This window comes from Pithys albifrons, chromosome 14 (genome assembly GCF_047495875.1).
Source record: "Pithys albifrons albifrons isolate INPA30051 chromosome 14, PitAlb_v1, whole genome shotgun sequence".
In the NCBI taxonomy this organism is placed as follows: domain Eukaryota; kingdom Metazoa; phylum Chordata; class Aves; order Passeriformes; family Thamnophilidae; genus Pithys; species Pithys albifrons.
This window is the reverse complement of record NC_092471.1, coordinates 7,636,042-7,657,806: the sequence shown is the minus strand read 5'-3', so window position 1 is coordinate 7,657,806 and position 21,765 is coordinate 7,636,042. Positions and strand designations below refer to the sequence as shown.

The 21,765-nt window shown below is 44.6% G+C and overlaps 1 protein-coding gene across 2 annotated transcripts in view; it reads right to left on the bottom strand.

Moving 5' to 3' along the window:
* GPC3 (glypican 3) overlaps window positions 1-21,765 on the bottom strand; it is a 146,158-nt gene that overhangs the window by 63,472 nt on the left and 60,921 nt on the right. For both annotated transcript variants that reach the window (XM_071569267.1, XM_071569268.1), the window contains exon 3: window positions 16,923-17,617. In XM_071569267.1, the coding sequence (XP_071425368.1) occupies window positions 16,923-17,617 (695 nt within the window). The remainder of the gene's footprint in view (window positions 1-16,922; window positions 17,618-21,765) is intronic.

Here is a 21,765-nt window from a genome sequence, read left to right as displayed (position 1 = left end):
TGGGATGACTGAGATAAGGTTAATTTATATCAAAGAAATAGTGACCACAGCACTGGGTTCTGTGCAAAGCATCAGAGCCAAAGTGCAGCTGATGGAGGGCAGACCCTCCACAGGCACCTCTAGCCTGGCATCACTGGATACCACTGAGGCTCCAAATGGAATCTATTCTGCTGCCCAAGCATGAGGGAGCATGGCCACCTCTTGACTTGAGCATCAGCAAGCGAATCCAGAGGGGCAAAGGGCTGGAAAGCAGCACACGTGTGATCCTCAGTGCCAATCCGAGCATCATGTTAAGGAATAAGAACATTTTAAAGGTAATTTTCTAGATGATTAAAAAGAAGAAAAAGCTAATCAGCTTCCCCTCGGACAAGAAGAGAGTGCATTAGGCACTGCTGAATACCTGCTGCTGCCACTTCTCATTCAGCCCAGGAGCTCTACTCTGCTCTAAAGAGAGCTTGCTCTATTTGACCTTTGCTTAAACTTTATATGGAGTTTCCATTTGTCTTCTCTATGAACTCTTCTGCTTATAGATTCATTCTCCAGGAAGACACAGTATTTTTTTCCCCTTGAGGGGATGGCCTCATTTTTGAAGATTTCCTCTCGCAATCTCCTCTGCTCTCTGGAGTTCACGTAAGTCATTTTATACCTATTCACGAGTTTCCTTTGGGAGAAGCCACACATTAAACTGAAAAGCGATTAACTCTTATAATTGATTTGAACACAGCCTCTAAAAGGGTGATTTGCTACAGTATGCACAGAACATCAAGAGACCACAGACATCAAGAAAACCTGCTGTCTTCAGAGGAACCAACGGGTGCCCACTAAACCCTGAGCATCCTTCAGTGATGGAACCCAGTTTGACCAGTAAGGCTGAAAGCCTCAGCAATGCAGCTGCCTGCATTGGTGCTTCTTCCTCATTCTTTTTAACAACCCACTCCACTACACATCACAAGTATTATTAGCATTATAAAGATCGCATTTGTGTCCTGTTTATCTTCAAAGTCACCATAAAAGTGAACCTGAAGTCTATTACTCAAGCGCTGCTATAGAATTCCGCTTAATTAAATTCTAAAGGGCTTAAACCAAAAATATACATTGCGATGATGTGGGATAGAACATAAACTTTTTAATAGTAGTAACCAAGCACATTTACCATTTCTACAGGTGTAATAAAAATGCTAATATATGTTAATGTTTAGTCTGTGGTTAATGTTTTGTCTTGTTAATTTCCCCAGGGCTTTTATTACTGATTTAAATCTGCCACACTGCCCCAGTGATTGCATCGCCTTCCACAAACGGCGCCAGGCTCTCAAACGAATGCTGATTAACAGGAGTGAAGAAACATTTGGCTAGGACAAACACTCTTATTATATGCTTCTAATCATTATATACATTTTGTCAGGAAGATGGGAAAGAGATAATTCCCAGCTCCCTCACTCCTCTCTCAGCACAAAAATATGATTATTGGCATAAAAATGAATTTACAAGCCTTTATTTTAGGAAGCACATCATTATTAACTAAGTAATGATTGTTCTTCTGGTTCCAGGCACTCAAGCAGAAAGAACAAACTGAGTATGGTAACACAGATATCTTCTATGAGCACTTCACTAAAATTCCTCATTAATGGAGTCCTAAATGTTATTAATCAGCTCTATAGTATTACGATCTCCATTATTCAGACTGCAAGGATTACATAAGAGACAGCATCCTAACTCACTCATGCAGAGCAGCAGGAATCGCAGGAAGTGACCTACTCTCCACGCTGAGGAGAAGAGCGTTTAATAATGCATCACCCTTAAATAATGCAATGCTATAATGTGTAAAATGCACACAAACACTAATGCTTAAAATAACAGAGTGCCTGTCACACCAGCGCCCGCAGTGACGCCCAACACATGCTGCAAACAGCGCTACAAATGCTCAGAGATCCCTGCAGCCACCAGACCAGGTTACACTGAAGGCCATCACCACCTGGTTTCAAGATCAGGTTTTCCAACTCTTTCAGACTGCAGAGGCATTAAGAGGCATATTTAAAAGGGAATACAACTTCATTTTTTATGGAATCATGGAATGGTTTGGGTTGGAAGGAGCCTTTAAGATCATCTAGTTCCAAACCACGATTCCTATCCATCATGTAGAGCACCACAAGACATTTTACAGAGGCTTAGTGTCACAGCAGGAACACAGGGCCCAGGAAGGACCAACGGGTGCTCACTCCCTAGCCTTATTTCTTTACTACAAAGACAACTCTGACCAGCAAATGAGAGAAAAATGAGACATGGCTCAATACCCAATGGAAAAGGAGCCAACAGCTCAGCCACGCTTGCAGACCCCAGCTGCTGCCCAAGGCACTCACTGTGCCCCAGTGTGACCCAAGGGCTAACTGGGGCTGGTTCTCAGGGCAAAAAGCAGCACAAGCTCCCCACACAGACATCTGTATAGGTGTGACAGAGGTGACACAGGAGCTGGCAGGTCTGAGACATCACATGGTTACAAAGTCCCTATACCCCAGAGCCTGCATACAGGCAGGGGTGCACTAGCCCAGCAGTGCAGTGGGGAGCACAAGGGACTTTTTAAGGGTTTCAATCCTTGGTGCCAATTGCTGAAGCTGTATGACTCCCATCTGCACTTCCCTCTGCTGTGTCAGGGTTCAAAAGGCTTAAATCAGACAGAGATGAACACTGTGTTTTCAATCACTGCCCCTGATAGGACACACCAACCTGTCCCCAGGAGAATGTGATGTCCACTGTACTGTACATGTGCTGCAGCACACAAGGCACTTCCCTGCTGTGTCCCACCATCTCCTGACTCCTGCACTGACCCAGCTTCTCCCAATGCAGGATGCCCTTTCTCTCAAAGGAACTGTGACCTCAGCTTGAGTTGAGCCTTTTCAAACCTACATAAAATAATGCAAACAAGATGTTTCTTCTTTCTGGCATCCCCAGCATGGAGTGTTTAATCCACCAAAGAAAGCTGCTTTGTGTTTCAGCAAAAGGCTGTTTATTGTTATTTATAGGTAGAGAGGAAGTCAGACTAAATGATCACAGTTGTTCCTTCTGCCTTTATAATCCGTGACGTATAATTAAAGCACAACTTTTCAAGTCAGCATTTCCCTCCAGCATTTTGTTAATTCCATATTTAACACAAAATCTGGTATTTTAAGTTCAGGTGGTTGGACCTCAGCAACAAACCGGAGGGCAGGCGGCTGGAGCCCCATCTAGGACTCAGACCTAACCCAGCCAACCAACTGGGAGAGTCAAGAAAAAAGCATTTGCTTAATTTTCAGCACACACTTAGGCAGTTTTTCCAAGTGGAGGCATTTCCTGGAACAGGGCCCCATAGCATAGTAAATGCACCACTATGGTTTTAAGTTAGATCTGCACAATCTGATGTTTCTTAGACAACCAAACTAAGACTTTATTCTTGGAAGAAGTCAGCTTTGTCTGGAAGTTAAGAACTGAGCAAAAGGGAAGATGTGGGAACAAAATCCAGAGAAAAACAGAGCATCTTAGACTGACCAAAGTCAGGTTCAGGAGCAACACGTGACAGCACCCAAAACCCAGCTCCTGGTGAAGTCCTGAGCCCCCAACATGCTTCATGGCTAATGAGGCAGCACGGCAGGGGCAGGGACAAGGCTGCCCCTGACCCCACGCTGCTGCTCTGCCTTCGGGACTTATTCCCCAAGGAGGCAGAAAATGCTCCAAAAACTCAAACAGCTGATTTCAACACTAGCACTGATTCATCTAACCTGACAGAAAATTTGGACTCAAGGCAGCTAAGCCCATTTGTGCTAAGGATGCTAAATACATTGCAATTATACAACCGAGTTTTGTGCATACTATAACAGTTACATAAGTGCTACCACAGGTCCCTAGATCCTCCTATTGCAGGCAATTAAATCTACTTCATCCCAAAAGACTGAGAAGCAAGGAACAGGCTTGAGGGATAACCAGTTTCTACCAAGACCTCAAGAAAAAACATCACTGGGCAAAGCTGGGCAGTACAACAGCTCCAGGCAATCACCCTGTGCTTGTTATTTTCCTGCCATGGGTTAATCGGTTTCCTTGGCAGATTTCTGTGGGTTTTAATATTGCAGCATGTTTGTGCCTACGGCACTACAGAAAGGAACAATCCAAGAGAAATAAATTCCTAGCAGCTTCATTTAGAGAGTAAAAACAGATACCTGCCATCAGTTTGGAATGTAAGCCAGCAAGCCAGAATCAGAGCCTGTAATGGGGTATTTAACAGCAGCTGTGTCAGCTGAGTTGCAAACGTGGTCAATACCCACCAGTCCCTCTTCCCCCCTGCAGCCATGAGCACAGATTCAATTATTCTTTGAGAAATACTTTGTTAAATAATTAAAAAGTTACTGCATTACTTTTCCCCTTTTTTTTCCTTAAACCAGACCGATTCAATTTTGGAAGTATAAAGCCATTATAATGTGTCAGCTAGCAATTAGCTACTGTACACTGTTTATTCTTTAATATAATCTTTGAGTAGAAGGGCAATATTCTTAGAAACGCAGCATTAACTTGTTCCTCAATGACTTTAATATGGCTCTTTTCAAATTATTGCTCATAAAATCTCAGGGAAGAAAAATTTACTGACGATATCCCATCTCCTTAATTAGTTCTCTCTCTGTCTCAGCAATCCAATCGCAAGTGTAATATTTATTTAAAATAGAGCACAGAGGGCTTACCACTAAATCTGCTTTAACTGGTGATATCAAAACAAGCAGGTGAATGCAATGCCTGTTTCACAATCTGCACAGACCACGCTCACAGGCATACACAGCTTTTCAGATTTATATTTCAATAAATGCTTGCACTGAAAACATCACAAATGTTTTTATGCCACTAAGTATTTTTTTGCTATAAAATGCCTTTCTCCCTTCCTTTGCTGAATGGAAAACCCTTCCAACCCCAAAGCGTTTGGTTGTCACCATTCCTCCCCACTCACCCATCCCTTACAAAGGACTATCACCCTACCTATTTTAACCTCCCCATAGGAATAATCCCCAGAGAAGCCACCTTTTGCTCCCTCCATCCACCCTTCTCTTTCTGGATTCCTGTCTCTGCTAAAACAACAAGGGTGGAGTCACCAAAGCTCACCAAATCATTTGAACAGCTAAGCTGCTGAATTTCTTCAGCAGAAAAATTACAAGCACTTGTTTTCCACCGAATCCCAAAACACCCCACAGCATATTATCCAGCTGCTGGCAAGAGAGGCATGAGGTTCTCCCCATGACCATGGCATGGACCTCTCCAAATAAAGCCTGAAAGAGAAGTGTGACCGTTATCATTAACGGAAAGTGGTAAAGGCATATCTGCACAGCACAGAATAGCTGCTGGTAAAATTAAACCATTCAAGACCAAGAAGGGCTGAGGAAGGCCCTGTGTTATTTTTTCCATTGTGATTTTTAGTTCACCTGTTGAATTTTCTTTAGTTTTGAAGCTGCAAGTTCCATAGCAATTTTTTCCCCTGACAGTCAGGCCTAACTTAATCCAATTAAGGGTCAACACCAAGATAATACACCCAAAAACAAAGCAAATAAGGAAAAAAGGCTCCCATTAGATTTTTGCTCATGATAAAGGAATTACATTTTTCCCAAAGACAAATCAGGCTTATTGAAAATGTAAATCATTCTTTTCTATAAAGATATAAATATCTGCAGGGCTTTTTTGAGACTTTGTTGTAAGACATCTTGTTTTTACATGTACTGTGGTTAGAACAATTGAATAACAGAATGACTTACAACGTTAGATTAGTTTCTGCTTGATTGAGGATATCTTTATAATGGAAATCGGTGTGCACTTTTAACCTCGTTACAATGCTATATGTCTGATTAATGTATTAAAGTGACTCGTTCAAAACAGGCTGTTTGCAGACAGAAATGAAATTAATTCAACTTCATTACGTCTTTATTAACATCATCAAATTGAAGACTAATATTTGATTATGAGATGTGAATTCCAATAAACTGATATACAACAATTCCAAAATGAGGTGGGGGAAGCATTGGATGGAAAAAACAATGGACTAAACATTCATAATGCATTTCTGTTTATCTTAATTACTTTCCACTCACCCTGCAAGTTGTAAGCTAGGCATTTCCACAACTCACTGAAAAGATAAATATCTTGCACCAAAATCTACAGGTAGTGTTACTGAAGTTCTTTCTGGCTCCAAACAATGGGAATTGCAGGAAGAAGGCTCAGAGATATCCTTCCTGGACATTTTTCAGCATCTGCTGGGCAAGCCCTTTTGGGCCCACCTGCTCTGAGCTACTGATACCTTTTTCCTAGTCAGGGCCATTCCAGAATCACCTCATGCAGTTTCCATTGTCCTCAAGTGCCCTGTACTCCATGGATTTTGGGCTGTCCCTCGGAGACAAGACAGACAATGGATGACTTAAATACCAGCACAGGCAGCAGAGGTATTGACAGAAATACCTGCACTCTGGCTCTCTGGAGAGCAGCAGCATGAAGTTTATTTGTGCAGCGATACAGATCAATACATGCAATTCAAAAGTTAGTAAGCTTTAGAAAAACATTACTCAGAGCACATCCGTCACCCACAAATTATCCTCAGTAACCACTCAGCTCATTCATTCTCTCCAGGTCAGTGGCTGAGAGAATCATCTCTACTATTGCGAATAGCATGGAAGAGAATTGGGTGTGAAAACTGATTAGATTAAAAAAGATACACCTGCATAAAGAATTGCAAAATTCTCCAACAGCTGCCTTGCTTTTTCTTTTTAAACAGAAATAACTCCACCAAAGTAGCTGTAGGTTATGGGTGGAGCTTTCTGTAGCCAGCTTACTCCTGCTTAAACAGATCTTTGGAAAAGTAATGCAGTTAGCAGCAAACTTCACCTTCTGAAAGTATGATCCGTGCCCTCGGGGGCTTATTAGTGGGGCAACACAACAGGCAGGGATGGAAAAGGCCACCAGTTCATTTTGCAGTAGCAAAGGCAGTGGGGACCCAGCAATGAGGCATGGGTACACTGCTGCAGCAGATGGACAAAAAAAATCTGCCTCAATCATTTGTTGGGGTTTTTTTTCCCAGCTAAATGTATTTGTAGATGGCATCTTTCATGCCTGGTACCTCAAAGCCACTTTACTATAAGATGTAAAAGTGATATAATTCACAGCACCACACACAGGCAGAGAATTCAAAATGAAGCAAACCACTCATTGCAACCCAGCCCTTCATCCTCTCCAATGCAAAACAAAACACCACTGCTCCACCCAGGCAGCTCTGGGCACTATTTCTGCTTTGCAGAGGGTCCCTTTTAAGTTTCTGGTTTGTTCTTGGCTCATTCATCAGCATTGCTAATGGGAGAGATAGTTCTTTAGTTTTAAGGCAGCAACACTCACGGGGGTTACTGTCACTGGAAGTAAACTCAGCACGGTTAAGATGAAGGATGCCCGGCAAATGACCCCGGGTGGAGGTCTTAGTGGAAGCTGCAGTCACGGATAATGAGGCCAAAAGAGGGTTTAGCGTAAAAAGCACAGAGAGATGGATATTGGTGAGCACAAGTCTGGTGTTGCAAAGCTGCGGGTCTAAGCAAGGATAAAAATCTTCAGGAAAGGAAATGGGCCAGAATGAATTTTGCTAATAAAGCATCTATGTTAACAGAGGTTGCAGGAGGCTGCAGCAATCTGGGCAGCAAGTGAAGGAGCCATGTCCACAGGGCTGATACTCAGGGATTTTATCTCTCTGATAATAGAAAGATGTGTGGACAGTTTTGAGAGAGAACCCCAAAGGCAGCTCCACTACTCAGCATGCAGGGCAATGGATTTTCTGGAGAGACAGTCTGGACCAAGCTAAATAAGAATAAAGGCAGTTCATGCCATGGATATCAATTCTCTGTGGGCTCCTTTGAAGCCAGATGGGTCAACCCTGACCTGAAAGTCTCCTGTTTCTGTCACGCATCAGCTTGCAGCATCCTTCAGGTAAGCCAAATCTAAATCTCAGCAAGGATCCAGAGCATAAGGCTAGTTTAACTCTGAAGGAAGTTCAGCTGTAAAGCTCACCTGCTAATACAGTCCCTGCCCTCCCTGTTCAGAGGGGCAGCTCTTCCCCAGCCAGAACCTCTCCCACAGCTTTTGAAGCAGCAGAAGCCTCAAAACACCTGGAGGGAACTTTGTGACACTGTGATCTTTGGTTCAGACTGAAACTCATTTTCTGCTTAAATCCAATCTACTTCAAGACCTCACATTATGTCCTTGACCATTACAATTTATTACAAAATGAGACAGTTCGAAATTTCAAAGCCTAAAGCTCAGAGCCCAAAGAACAGACACCCCCACACATCCTCTCTTGCAATGCACACAGCTTGCTCTGGATGATGTGATCACCAGCTCCCTCCTCTCCTACATCCCAAAGCCTTCCAGGTCCAGCTGCCCAAGCTGGTTGTGATAGGAGCCAGGAAAAAGAAGAGGGATGAGAAAAAAAGATGCTGCTCTGTGCAGTGAAGAATGCTGCAAAACATTGCAAAGCTGTGTACTCCCATTTTCATCTGCTAAGACCAGATCCTGCACCACTAGCTCTGTGAGCTCTTGGTACTGATGTCAGGGCATCTCAAAATCAAGTATCTTTTTAAATGGTCAGGAGCCAATTGCAAAACAAATTAGCTCCTCCACTAAAACAAGGAACAGGCGAAGCCACAGGACATGTAGGCAGCTACACAGAACCAGTAACTCATCTTTAGGTTTGTTCTGACTTCAGCTTGGAAAAAAATGCAAGACATCCCATCACATGCAACCTGCGTGCATCTCACTTGCACTGCAGCCAACATATGACCCGAAATGAGATCAAGGCAGGCTCAGTGGGTGCTGTATGATATTCCCTCCTATAAAATGCAGCAGCCTTAAAAAGCTCTTTTTAGGCTGCAAGAGTAGTGGGGATGAAGTTGCCACAAGCTGAGAGATCTGCCTCAGACTGAAGTCGATGAGCAGATTCATGTGAGCTTCAGTACAAAGTTGGGCCGGACATCAAACGTGCTGTCAAAGGATGCTCCATGTGCTGCTGTGTGTGCATGCAGGGAGGAAGGGACACTGTCAGCAGCTACCTTCTACTTTTAATTTAAAAAAAAAAAAGCATCACTTCAATTTCCCTTGAAATGGCACAACATGCCAGAGGCTAGAAGACGTCCAGTTCAAAGGACACAGGGAGAGCAAAAAAGGAGAATACAACATAAAAGTTTACAAATTGAAACAAAATCAAATGCTGTTTTTAAATCACACTTGTGCTGATGTTCAATGGCATCTCCTCTGGCTTTGCAGTGATGGGTTTGAGCTTCGCTGGCCATTGCTTCCACCCAGCAGCTCTGCATAGCCCCACACACATGGTCAGCTTCATCTGGACCCAATTCAGTGACAAACTGAGTCAAAGCCTCACCATGCCACCAGGGCAAGCAGAGGGCAGGCCAGTGTGCCACTTTGCCCACACTGGACCCCAACAGAAAAGGGGTAGGGCTGACCAAAGACTATGACAGCATGCTCCCTGTGTACTCCAGAGGCAAAGTCCTTGTTGGCAGTGAATTAATTAATTGTGACACCAATGGCCTCCCTCCCCTGGCCAGACAAGGGGTAAAGCTTTCACTGGCAATGACCTGAGTCTCACTCCCCTAGAGAGGCAAGTGATGGTCAAGAGCATTCATGCCAAAGTCCCTTCCAAAAATGATATGCAGACCCTTAATTTCTTACTGCTAAACCAGAGATTAAAGTCCAGTAGCAGCATGCCAAAGTAGCTGAATCAAAATTGTTGATTCTGGGTTACCAAAGTGCAGGCATGAATCATTTTTGCCCTTACTCTTTCAGCACCAGCCAAGCCACCAACAACATGGGAATTCCTAGCTCAAAGTCAACACCTTGAAGTTCAGCACCTTGCCATATGCTTCCTCAGGTATCAGAAAGTCTTTGCTACCTGAAACCTCTTCAGGCAACTAATCATAGTACTCCCAAGGTCTTTTCACAGGAATGGGAATGCTGCTGATACTGCCCTTGGTAATAAGGTTTATTTTCACCCTGCAGGGGAAACAGATGCTTACTTTACCACGCCTTATCAGGCACCTTACACTGCCTATCACAAAATGGATAACAAAAATACATTATACACACACCTTGGAATAGCTACAAGGGGGTCTGAGATCACTGAAAACCAAAACCTCACCTGTACTTCCAGCTTTAAGTGAAAAATGGAGCTAGCTACCAGTGAGCATTAGAGAATAGCCTGAAGATTAAACTTTGCCAATAAAGAGCCTGAAAATACAGAGGCTGTACATCCAGCTGACTATCCCAGGAGTGATGCCAACAGAAAGCAACCCACATTAAAAGCACAAAGAAACCGATCTCTGCATCTCAAAGGGAAGGACTTCGCGAACACCTCTGTAATTTCAAAGCTTTCCTCACAAGTCTCTTGCCAGCTCTAGCACAGAAAGAAAGATCCATTAGCAGACAGAAAAACTCACTGGAGCTCCCTGCGGCTGCAACCCACCAAGGAAAGCGGCTTCCAGCAAGTCACCAGGTGAGACGGCTCCAAAAGCAGATTCCAGAGAAAACAGCCCTGGCATTGCCATGCTGACAAATGCACTAAATCACTACATGTGGCAACAGATGATATTTTCATCACTGCATGTCAAAAGTCCCTTTATTTACATGTTTTTGATTTTCCTCTCTGTGTATCTGCTGGCAGTGCTAATCTGTACCTCAACTGCAGCAGAGCTGCTCCTCTTTGTGGTGCTACAACCAACCCAAGAACCTGGTTATCTTTACAGCATGCTTACAGACTCCCTGACAGGATTCCCTAAAAATCTAGGGCAAACAAGGGTACACAGCTTGCCTGACTCTGTTCCTGCCTGGGGCTCCCCTGGCAGCTTCCCAAGGCCAGCATCAGAGCTGGGTTCACACCAGGCACTCTACCTGAGCCAAGTGAGGTGAGCACTCCAGCTTTGGGATAACACCAAACCCAGACTGCACTGTGGCATCACCTTCACAGCGTGGGTGAATAACCTAGTTAACCCAGATCTCTGCAATTTTTTAAAGGTGTTTGCAGGGAAGTAAAACAGCAGGGATCCTCTCACAGGACACACACTCTGGGAATGGCATGCTGTTCTGTACAGCACTGGCACCCTTCCTCTAACCTACTCCCCACCTCAGCACAGGTGTATGTGAGTGGTTGAAAAAAGGTCTGGTTAATTTTGCAATTTAGTAAGATTTTCTAGAAACTCAGCCATCAGTTCTGAGTGAAAAAAAAAAGCTTTGCTGAGCTCCCTGCTCTTTTCTTTCTAGGCAGTGCTCTGCCTAGAACTGCAGAGGGAGCAGCCTAGGCTGGGCTGCTCTCTCTCAGCCCCTGTCCCTGTCTCCCTCCCAAAGGATGCAGATGCTCAGGCTGGGACTCACCTGCCTGACAAGCCTGGACTAATATCATGATTTTTTGGTGGTGGGTTCCTGGTGTTTTTCATAATGTACTTTTTCTATGAAACTTTTAAGACTAATATGGTATTCCTTTGCAACCTTTTCACATTCCCAGATTTTGTCATGTTAGAGACACATCAGCTGCACAGTGTCTTCTGTGCCCAACCCTAATTACACAAACACATAAGGGTCCTACCAAGCAGGGAATCCCGCTGTGCAAGGCAGGGATTGGCGCCTGCAGCTCCACATCTAGACAGTGAGGCACCACATGACAGCCAAAGGGCAGAAAAAGTCCTGATGCCACCATCCAAAGAGTTGGGAGGGGACATGTGCCCTGCTGGGCACACAGGAGCAGCCAAAATCCACGTCCCTTCTCTGACAACTCACACCTACAGTGCATCCTCCTTCTCACGTGCAATCCATGGCTACAGCCTCACCCCAAGACACCCCCACCTTTTTTGGTTTATGTCTCACCATGCTGTGAGTTGCCTGTTGTTTCCCACTCTCTTGGAATGGATACAAAACCCTGATGATTTATGGGGTGGAAAAAAGCATTAAGAAAAATATTTACATAGATAAATTAATATCTGTGTCAAATCAACAGCCTGCACATCTCAACCTTGCAACCTTTCAAAATAATTTTACAGTGCTGGCTTAAGATAGGGAACTCTATGTTTGCAGTGGATAAAATTGGTCACACTCGAACAGTTGCAATCAAGGGCTCAATGGACAAGTGGAGATCAGTGACAAGGGCCACTCCTCACAGGTTGGCACTGGGACTGGCAATTTTTAACATCTTGGACAGTGACATGGACAGTGGGATCAGGTGCACCGTCAGTAAGTTTGTCAGTGGCACTGAGTTGAGTCGCACAACTGACACACTGGAGGGAAAGGAATGCCATCTAGAGGGACCTGGACAGGCTTGAGGTGGGTCCCGCACACAAATCAGAGCAATCTCAAGCAAAAATACAGGCTAGCCAGAGAATGTATTGAAAGCAGCCCTGAAGAGAAAGACCTGGGGGTGTTGGTGAATGAGAAGCTCTACCTGACCTGACAATGTGCGTTTGCAGCCCAAAAACCCAACTGTGTCCTGGGTTGCATCACCAGCAGCATGGCCAGCAAAGAAGGTGATTCTGCCCCTCTGCTCCACTCTGGTGAGACCCACCTGGAGCACTGCATCCAGTTCTGGGGCTCCCCAAGATAAGAGGGAAGTGGATGTGTTGGAGAGAGGGTGAAAAAGGAGATCAGAGCTCTGGAGGACCTCTGCTGTGGAGACAGGCTGAGAGAGTTGGGGTTGTTCAATCTGGAGAAGGCTCTGGGGAGACCTTACTGCACCTTCCAGTACCTAAAGGGGTTACAAGAGAGCTGGAAAGGGACTTGTGATAAAGGCATGGAGATAGGGCAAGAAGAAAAGGCTTCAAACTGAGAGAGAGCAGGTTTAGATTAGATATCAGGAAGACATTTTTGACTCTGAGGGTGGTGAGGCACTGGCACAGTTTGCCTTGAGAAGCTATGGATGCCTCATCTCTGGAAGTGTTCATGGACAGACTGGACATGCCTTTGAGCAGCCTAGTGTAGAGAAAGGTGTCCCTATCCATGGCAAGGAGTGTTGGGACTTGATAATCTTTAAGGTCTGTTCCAACCTAAACCATTCTATGATTGTAACTCCAGAGGAGATCAACTATTAGCTATGTAAGAGACAGATTGTTTCTCCTGTAATTCCAACAATGTGAAAGCATTAACTTTTAGAAGTGCTGGGGTTGAATATTTTATTAAGCTTATTTGTACTGAGTCTCTCCCAGTTGTCTTGGTATGTGGTAAAAAGCACAAACAGACTGACTAAAATTGCTCTTCCCTACACTTATGATTAAAATATCTACAAGAGGTGGACACACTAGGCAGATTTTCAACCAGGGAAAAAGCGGAAGATTGGAAAATTAATATAGATATAGCCCTAGACAGCAAATTTTTTCCCAATGTGCCCCGAGAGTCAGCCTCCTTGATAAAGTACTTTAATAGCATGTTTTAGGGGTGAAGTTTTTAAACAGACAAATTGTAGAAATAATAAAGCCCTAACACACGTTACTGCTGACAAATTAGCTATTAAAGCAAGGCTTGGGATGGGAACAGTTTACTGCCGTATTACTGAATTCACTCTTCTGCAATGCTGTTTACAGACCAGGAACGGCACACAGGCTCTCATTTAAATGCATGCCTGGAGGCACACAGTTCCCCAAAGCAGATTCACAGCAGTATGACTTCCTCATTCTGGGAACTGCAGAGCTGCTCAGAAGTCTACCTGGAGGCTCTGCAACACCTCTGGAGCTCAGGTTCATGTGGTTTTTGTAGCCAGGTCTGTTGCAAGCTATAAAAGGGTCCAGGTCTTCATGTGAATGCTCATACCCAGCCTAGGGATGGGTGGCCAGGGAGAATGAGGAACAACCATGTGGTGAAAGGATGCCCAGTCAGGTAACACATCCAAGGATCTGAAACACAAGGAGGAAAAACTACTGCTGCAGAAATGCCACCAATGCTGTGAAAAACAAAAGAAGCTCAAAGGACAGGCAAGGGCAATTACTCAGGCTATAATCACTGTGGGCATGGAAGATAAGTTTTCCATAATTCCAGGGGATTTTAATGACAATTAAATAACCTATCATTATTTTTAATATCATACAGGTGTGAAGAATTTTGTCTAGAGAAGCAGTGGTGGCCAAGGTCAGTAATAAAAGAGGTCAATATGGGAAGGCAGCCCAAAACTAAAACTCCACATCTTCATAGACAATCCCTGTGGCATTTCATACCACAGTGTCTAAAAACAATCATATTTACAGGATAACAGTAAAGAGTTTGCTTCAGGGTATATTCTTTGAAACTCAATATGTGTTGATAAGTTTAACCAAGAAATTTTCATTTTAGCACACCTAAATACAAAAGTTGTATTCTATCAGTTACAGAGTGATATCTTACACAGATATTTACCCCAGATTATCTCAGATGCATCTCAGGTATCAGAGTCAGGCCATCTGCAGTATTGTAATTAAGACTGTCAGAGCTTCCATTACTGCCTTATTTCTCCACTGAACAGTTGAACATTCATTCGTAAAAAAAAAAATCGCTCTGGGCTCAGATATGACATAAGAACCTTAGCTGAGCAACATCAGTGTTCCAAAAACAAACTTCAAAAACCCAGTGGCCATTCTCTTTCAGTGAAAATTGCCAGGCAACCAGCTTGCATGGCTCAGATTTTTCCTCTGCACTCCTGTAACTCAAAAACGTCTCTAGAGCAAATAAAAGAATCACTCAAGTATTAAATAATCAAGAGGAGTTATGTTTAAGTAAGTACCTAACTACATATGGCACTAATGAATTCAAACAGCTCTATCAAGTACGAAAGCACTGAATGGTTTAGCAATGTCCACTAATTTTTTATTGCAAAGGAAGTCAATGTATGTTCTGGTTTGGCAGAGGACAGGCACATTGCAGCTTTAGTGCTTTGGCTTGTGTTGACTTTAGTGGCGCTTCAACTACTCATCCTCCCAGAGACACACTCTCTGTAGACAGATCAAGGCATCAATATTCAATAATATAAGTGACAGTCACATTCATTAACTGTATACATGGATGTCTTCAAGAAAAAGTGCATCTTTGTTGTTGTGCCAATAAAAGGAGGACATGGGAGGACAAGCACTGATCCTTTTAGGATCGCACCGCAGTGCACATGTTATCTGTGCTCATGAAACCTGGCACACACCCCACAGGGGCAATGTTTCTGTTCTGCCTTAGCACCTACAAGTTTTGCTGGTGCAAAACACATCAGATACTTTTGTTCAAAGCTGAATATGTCAGCTAATCTTGTGAGATCAAATAGGCTCACACTACAAGTAGAAATAAGTTTTGTTTCTTACTGCCTTGGAAATGCCAGCTGGGCTTAGTGGTGAGGTGGATTTTTTCTCATTATCACCTGTAACACAAATTCTCCATCTCACCTGACCTCAAGCTAAACCTACACTTACATCTCTGCTTTGCTGTTTCAGAGAGGGTTGCCAGGTTTTGATAGAAGGAAGAAGAACCTGCCCTGGCCCTATGGCAGCAGAGCTGCTGCTCGTGGACCATCAGCTGGAAGACCCCTGCACAAGAAGTGCTTGGCAGGCTACTATAAAACTGGGATTTTCTGCAGAAAGGGCCTAAGGTAGGTCGAAAGCCAGTGTCCCCTGGAGCCTAAAATACGGCCCATGAGTCCTGCCAGGACCACTCTGCCCAAGTGACCAACACCCAGAGCAGCCCAGCCACTGCCTCCTCCTGGTCACTGCAACACAAGAGTAATCCAGCTGACTGTGATTTGTTCCCTAAATCCCTTCTAAGCAAAGCAGAGAGCTCGTTCCATGTGTGCCAAACTACCCAGGTGGTGTGAAACCACATAAGTGCCACCCCACTCTTTCACAGCCTGCATAAGTGTGGTGGCATGTCTTGGGCAGTCACTGAGCAGAGATGGCGCAGAAAACGGCACAGCAGAGTGCTGCTGGCTGAGTGCCACATAGCTCAAAATCCATAAGCTGATACATTTCCACGGTCCCAAAAAAAAAAAAATGAGTTACTCACGGTGCAAGTAGTACAGTGACCTACATAAACACAGTTCTTTTGTAAACAGGAGTCAAGAATGGCAGGAACAAGCAGCTAACAAGGAAACTGTGTCAGATTTTAATCATCGTTGGCTTTAAGCAAACTATTACAACACTCCTGCACCTTTGCCCCATTCCCAACTCTACCCTACCTACAGGGAGCAGCTCAATTGTGTCTTAAGAAAAATCTCTGCAGAACAAGCATCGCATTACCACAGTACATTTGTCCTTGGTGTTCAAACAGAGTAGCAAGATTTGCAGAACAAGAAAGCCTCAGTTTCTCAGGAGGCTCAGAAATTCACAATGTTTTTTTGAAGAGTCAAGTCACTTCTGATAAATAAGAAATTATCTCATCCATACAATTAAATGCAGTCCAAAGCTGGAATGAATTACCAAAAGATGGAGAATAAGATTTGCTTTGGTAAATCAGGGAATGCAACAACAGATGCCTCTGCTTGGCATCTATTTGGAAGGATATTTCAGTGATGGTAAGGGAGGCAGGGGCCACCTGAAGAGCAGGACCACTATCACAGCTACGCAAAGTAAGCAGAGCACTCAGGAAGAACTGAAGATGTTGGGACATCTCAGCTCCCAACCTCACACCCCAGCTACAAAGCTGATGCCAGGGTGAGTCCAGACCCTTCTGCTCTGACCAACAACAGGAAAAGCCCTTAACTGAAACCCAGGCTCTGAAAACAGCAGTTTCAAATGCTACCAGAAGTTTTTTTAAAAAAAAGAATGGGAGGGAAGGAGCTGGTAATTGGAACATTTGGGGTTTGTTGGCTGGAAAAAAGGGACAGGTTGGTTTTAACATGTAGAGTTCATGGTATATGAGCCCTGCCACAGCAGATCAGGGAACTACAGGGATCTACTCACAGTTGTCAAGAGCTTTCCTTGGTTCCTCTGCACGTGGACGATCGCATCCCGCACCAAGGAGAACAGGTTCAGGAGCACATGCTCCATGTCATAGATGCCGTGCATGCCCTTGGTCAGCCCCTCCAGAGACCCGATGTACTCTCTCCAGTGGTTATGGATCTCCAGGACACCCGCCAGGCAGCCCTGCATCACCACGCCGCAGTAGCTGGCACAGGGCTTGGCCAGGAGCAGCCCCTGGCAGTGCGAGCAGTACCACATCTTCAGCAGTGCCCGCCCGCAGTCCTTGCTGAATTTTAGGTGGTCAGTAGTGTTTATCACCTCAATCCCCAGGTTCAGCGCCTGTAGGAAGACCCTCGTGGCCTGCAGTGACTTGGACACCTGCGTCATCATCATCTTCGGGTAGTTACCAAAGACTTTGAGGTCCCTCCTGGCCACCCGCAGGCATTCGGTCATTTCCACAGAGGGATCAGAGGAGCCGGGGTTCAGCAAGTGAGAGTAAACCAAAGGGAATAAACTGTCAAAAAATTCATTTATCATGTCATTAACACTGATGTCAGAGCCCAATATGTACAGCGAGATATCAGTAAAAAGTTCTCCAACAAATTTAAGAGCTCTGGGCCCCATGCTCTTGTAGTGGGTCCTAAACATGCTGTTGGTGAAGTTTCTTGCGTGTCGTACTACAATTTCAAAGGCTTCTGCAAAACAGAACAAAAAAAAAAGTGTTACTAAGAGACAATGAGCTCAGAAACCAGGAGGATAATTTTCTACCACATCCCTGCTGCCAGGCCTGGCCCCATCCTGCCTGCCTTGGGTCAAACACCTGCTGGCAGCTGTGCCTGCTGCAAAACTTACCAGCATCAGCGATTTTCAGGGGAAATGCATAAATTCTTTAAACAGAAACTACATTTCAAAGTGGCAAAAAAACTATGATCTAGTTAACATTTCAGCTTTTAAAGAAAATATTGATTCAAGAAAAGGGCTAGACTGCAATTTCTTTCTCTCCCCCTTTCATATTGATTTGAAATTAACAGGAATTCTATCTCCAGACTTAATTTAAGGCAGAGATAAATGTTTGACAAGCTATACAGTGTTTAAAATCAGGAAACAGTAAATGCTGACATTCCATTATGAAAAGCAAAATATTTATAGGAGCTTAATCACAGAGGATAGTCCAACTCGACCCTCAGCACTAAGTGTCCTCAAAGCCATTGGAAAAGCCCCCACAGTGCTACAGTTTTCCCAAATGCACCAGGCTCACTTCAGTTGCAGATCCAGCATTCAGTCTGTCCTGGATGAGAGATGCTCCATGGTCCAAAGCAATGCTGAGAGCAGGTGATGCCATGTCCACCTGTGGGTGCCCACCCAGGACCACCCACACACACATCAGGTTGTGCCAAACTGTCCTATCAAACTCAAGTTTTAGACGGAGACTGTCATTCTGTTAGGAAAAAAAATGGTGCATTTTTCGGTTTTCATCTTCAAAGACTGAAGGACTTTCTGCCCACATCTCCCCCATGAGGTGAGCAGGAGAGGCACCAGCAGCACAGTCATTGCACAGTTATTCCCTTAACTACAGCCCTCCTCACCAAGAGGCTTCCAAAATATCCATACCTCGCTATGTAATGACAACATACCTACATACACACACACCAGTTAGCATGCTAAAGCATTAGAAGGGCAGGCCATCAGTGTGAACTAAAGTCTTTTTCTTTGGCCAACTCTCTCTATCAGCCTGTGTCCCACCCTCCAGGGTACTATTCATAAAATGCTAAAAATAATGAACAGCCTCTCAGTTCACAGGTCACTGACACCCCACAATGTAACTGCTCTCAACTGTGTCACTCTGGAAACGCACATCCAGGCTCAATTTGCATGAAAATTATTCATGCTCGATAATTAAAAGGAACGTTTAATTTTTAAAGCCTAAGTGTTATTTTGCCCATTTTTTAAGGCTGGGATGCAGCTGAGCGTGGCCTGACACATCTCCACAGGGGTTCAGTATCAACACCACCTCAAGTAATGTCAGGCCTCGCTGCTCGCCCTGCATAACCTCTCACCTTACTCAAGAGCTTTTAAGACCATCATATCTCCAGGACTTACAGCTCTTTCTTCCAAGGTGCATTCTGTGCAGGAATGCCTGATGGGACAGGGACCAGGTGCTGCTCACTGCCCCTCACTGCAGCATGCAGAAAGCTGTGATGTAAGCAGAGACTAAAGTAGGAATCACTGATACACTTCTGCAAACACTGTCTCCATCCCATCTGGTGCCTGCACACATCCCAGGCATGCTGCTGAAGCATTTTGTCCACAACTCCCAACATTCACACCAGGACTGTCCTGGCAAGCCCAGAACAACCATCTGCATTCCCAGGCAACAGCAATCCTTCCTAACAGCACAGACTGAGGGATGCAGCGGTGCAAGGACACAGAGCCCCTCTCTCCACACCTTCTTCTCCATAACAGCCAGCATCCTGCTTCTCACCCCCTTACAGAGGATGGTAAAGCTTTCCAGTGACAATGGCAACTCTGACACAGAGTGGGCTGCGCAAGCAGAGCAAATTCTGGTTGCACTGTTATTAAAAGTTTTAAAACAAAAACATCTCTTTAAAGAGGGCACATGGATTACATAACTTTTTTTTCCCCCTTCTTTATCATCAAGAGCACCAGAACAGCTTTTTCCTCAAAGAGCACAAAGAACTTTTTGGATCAGTGTTTTTTTGACAGCACTGGAGACGGTGCCAGGATTCTCATGCTGTGCCTCACTATTCACCTTTAACCTCTTCTCAGTTAGTTTCCTCAGAAAAAATCATCCCTTTTCCCTTTTCTCACTCCTCTGTGCTTTTCCAGTTATCATCAGAGCCAAAAGACTCTTTGCTGATTAGAAAAATATTCCAAGCTCCTATGCAAACCTCCTATGGCGAGAAATGCTTCAGAAAGGAATGGAGAACAGTGGCGTATCAGCAGAGCATGCACACACAGTCCCACTGCTTTAAAGGTCATGACATGCACATAATTTTTCTCATAATAACTGGCTGAGAGTATCTATTTTATGTGCCTTGAAGCTTTTGCATATATCCATTAGAAAGCACAACAGGGTCTATAAAAGCATATGGAGACTCCTGCTGCCCTATTAATAGATGTAAAAAATAATAAAACTTTGTAAAAAAGGAGTCTTACACATCCAAAATCTCTCCCACCCAACTCCCATAGTAGATGCTTATTCTGAAATATTCCTCACCAAGCAGTGGCTGCAGGAACATTAAATCCCCAGCTGCCAGCAGCTGCAGTGACCCACAGCCAGGCTCTGAGCACTTCAAAGAGGAGGAAACTTTGCAGGTCAGCCCCCCTGTACTCCCATGAGGGAGCCTCGCAAGGAAGCAGAGGGGATGCTGCATTACAGAAGCAACACGGGCTTCTGATCCCCCATAAAAATCCCACAGCCTGGATTTGCTGCTGGTAAAATCTGCCCTGCTATAACACAGCATTATTAAAACTCCCATTGCTGGAGGATAATTCAGTCTTTTCTTTCTTCTTCTTCTTTACTTTTTATTTCAAAAGCTGCCATTGAAGGCAGTCAGTTTGCAGATCTGGCTGAAGCGGAGTGAATACCCTAACAAAACAAAGCATCAGACTTGCTCCCAACTTCAGGAAGCAAAGGTACTGCACAGCTGAGCAGAACTCACACAGCACAGAATAAAAAGTGTTCCTGTAAACACAGTGGCAGCATAAGAAGGGCTCAGAAGAATCTCCATCCTTAACTGGATGCAGGGGTAAGCATAGTGACAAGGGACTATGCTACGCAAAGGACAAGGAAAAGTCAGATGTACTTAATGCCTTTGTGGCTTCAGTCTTTAATAGTAAGATCACGTGTTTTTCAGGTACCTGGCCCTCTGAGCCAAGACAGGGATGGGTAATAGAATGAAGACCCCACAACCTAGGAGGAAATGGTCAGGGACCTGCTACACCACCTCAGTCAAGGACAGTTTAATAGGGCTCCCAAAGGATGCATGAAACAGCTGAAACAGACTCTAGATCACAGGTATCAGGCACCAGTTGAAAAGCATGGGTTGTTCCTTATTTTTCAGGCAGGACTCTTGCCAAAGCACCTAAAGAGGAATTGCTGCCCGATTTCAGCAGCTAGAAGGGAAGGACTAAGCTCCATTCAAAGTGTAAAAGCTTCCCAGAACACAGCCCAGGGAGAGCTGCATGGCCACTGCGAACAGGCAATTAAAGAAAATAAATTGTAAAAGAGCATAATAGTGCCCTGAGTGGGGATTACTGGCGGGAGAAGGAAATCACTGCCTTCTCAGCTCAGATAATAAGAGTCTGCTGCTTAGTAAAAATGCCAGCTTTCCTGAGAAAGCACGTTCACTCCTAAGCTGCAGCAACTTCAAAGGGGTCAATGGCGGGGCCAGAGGAGCTCCGGATTAACCTACTGCTGCCCCAGGCTGCAGGAGGCTCCAGCCACGTCTGCCACTTGATGGGTTTATTTAAGAGATTATGTGATGCAGTTGCCTGAACTGCCAGGAGCCAACATGAGAGACCCCAGCAAGCCATTCCCATACAGCATCCCACTGGAGAGGCAGACAAAATCTGATGGCAGCCATAGAGCTTGGGCAGCTACAGACATGGAACCTGCAGGACTGAGCTCAGCAAGTGCAGCTTCTGATGCAGCTGAAAGTGTTTGGAAAGGTGCTGCTGCCAGGAACAGGGAGGTCTATTGCCGCTCTGCCTCCCATATCAGTTCACCAAAAACCAGCACCACAGCAGCCACCCTTGCAGCCACGTGGAACCATCTCCCCCCACCACTGCAGCCACTGGGAGAAGGTGTGAGCTGGCACAG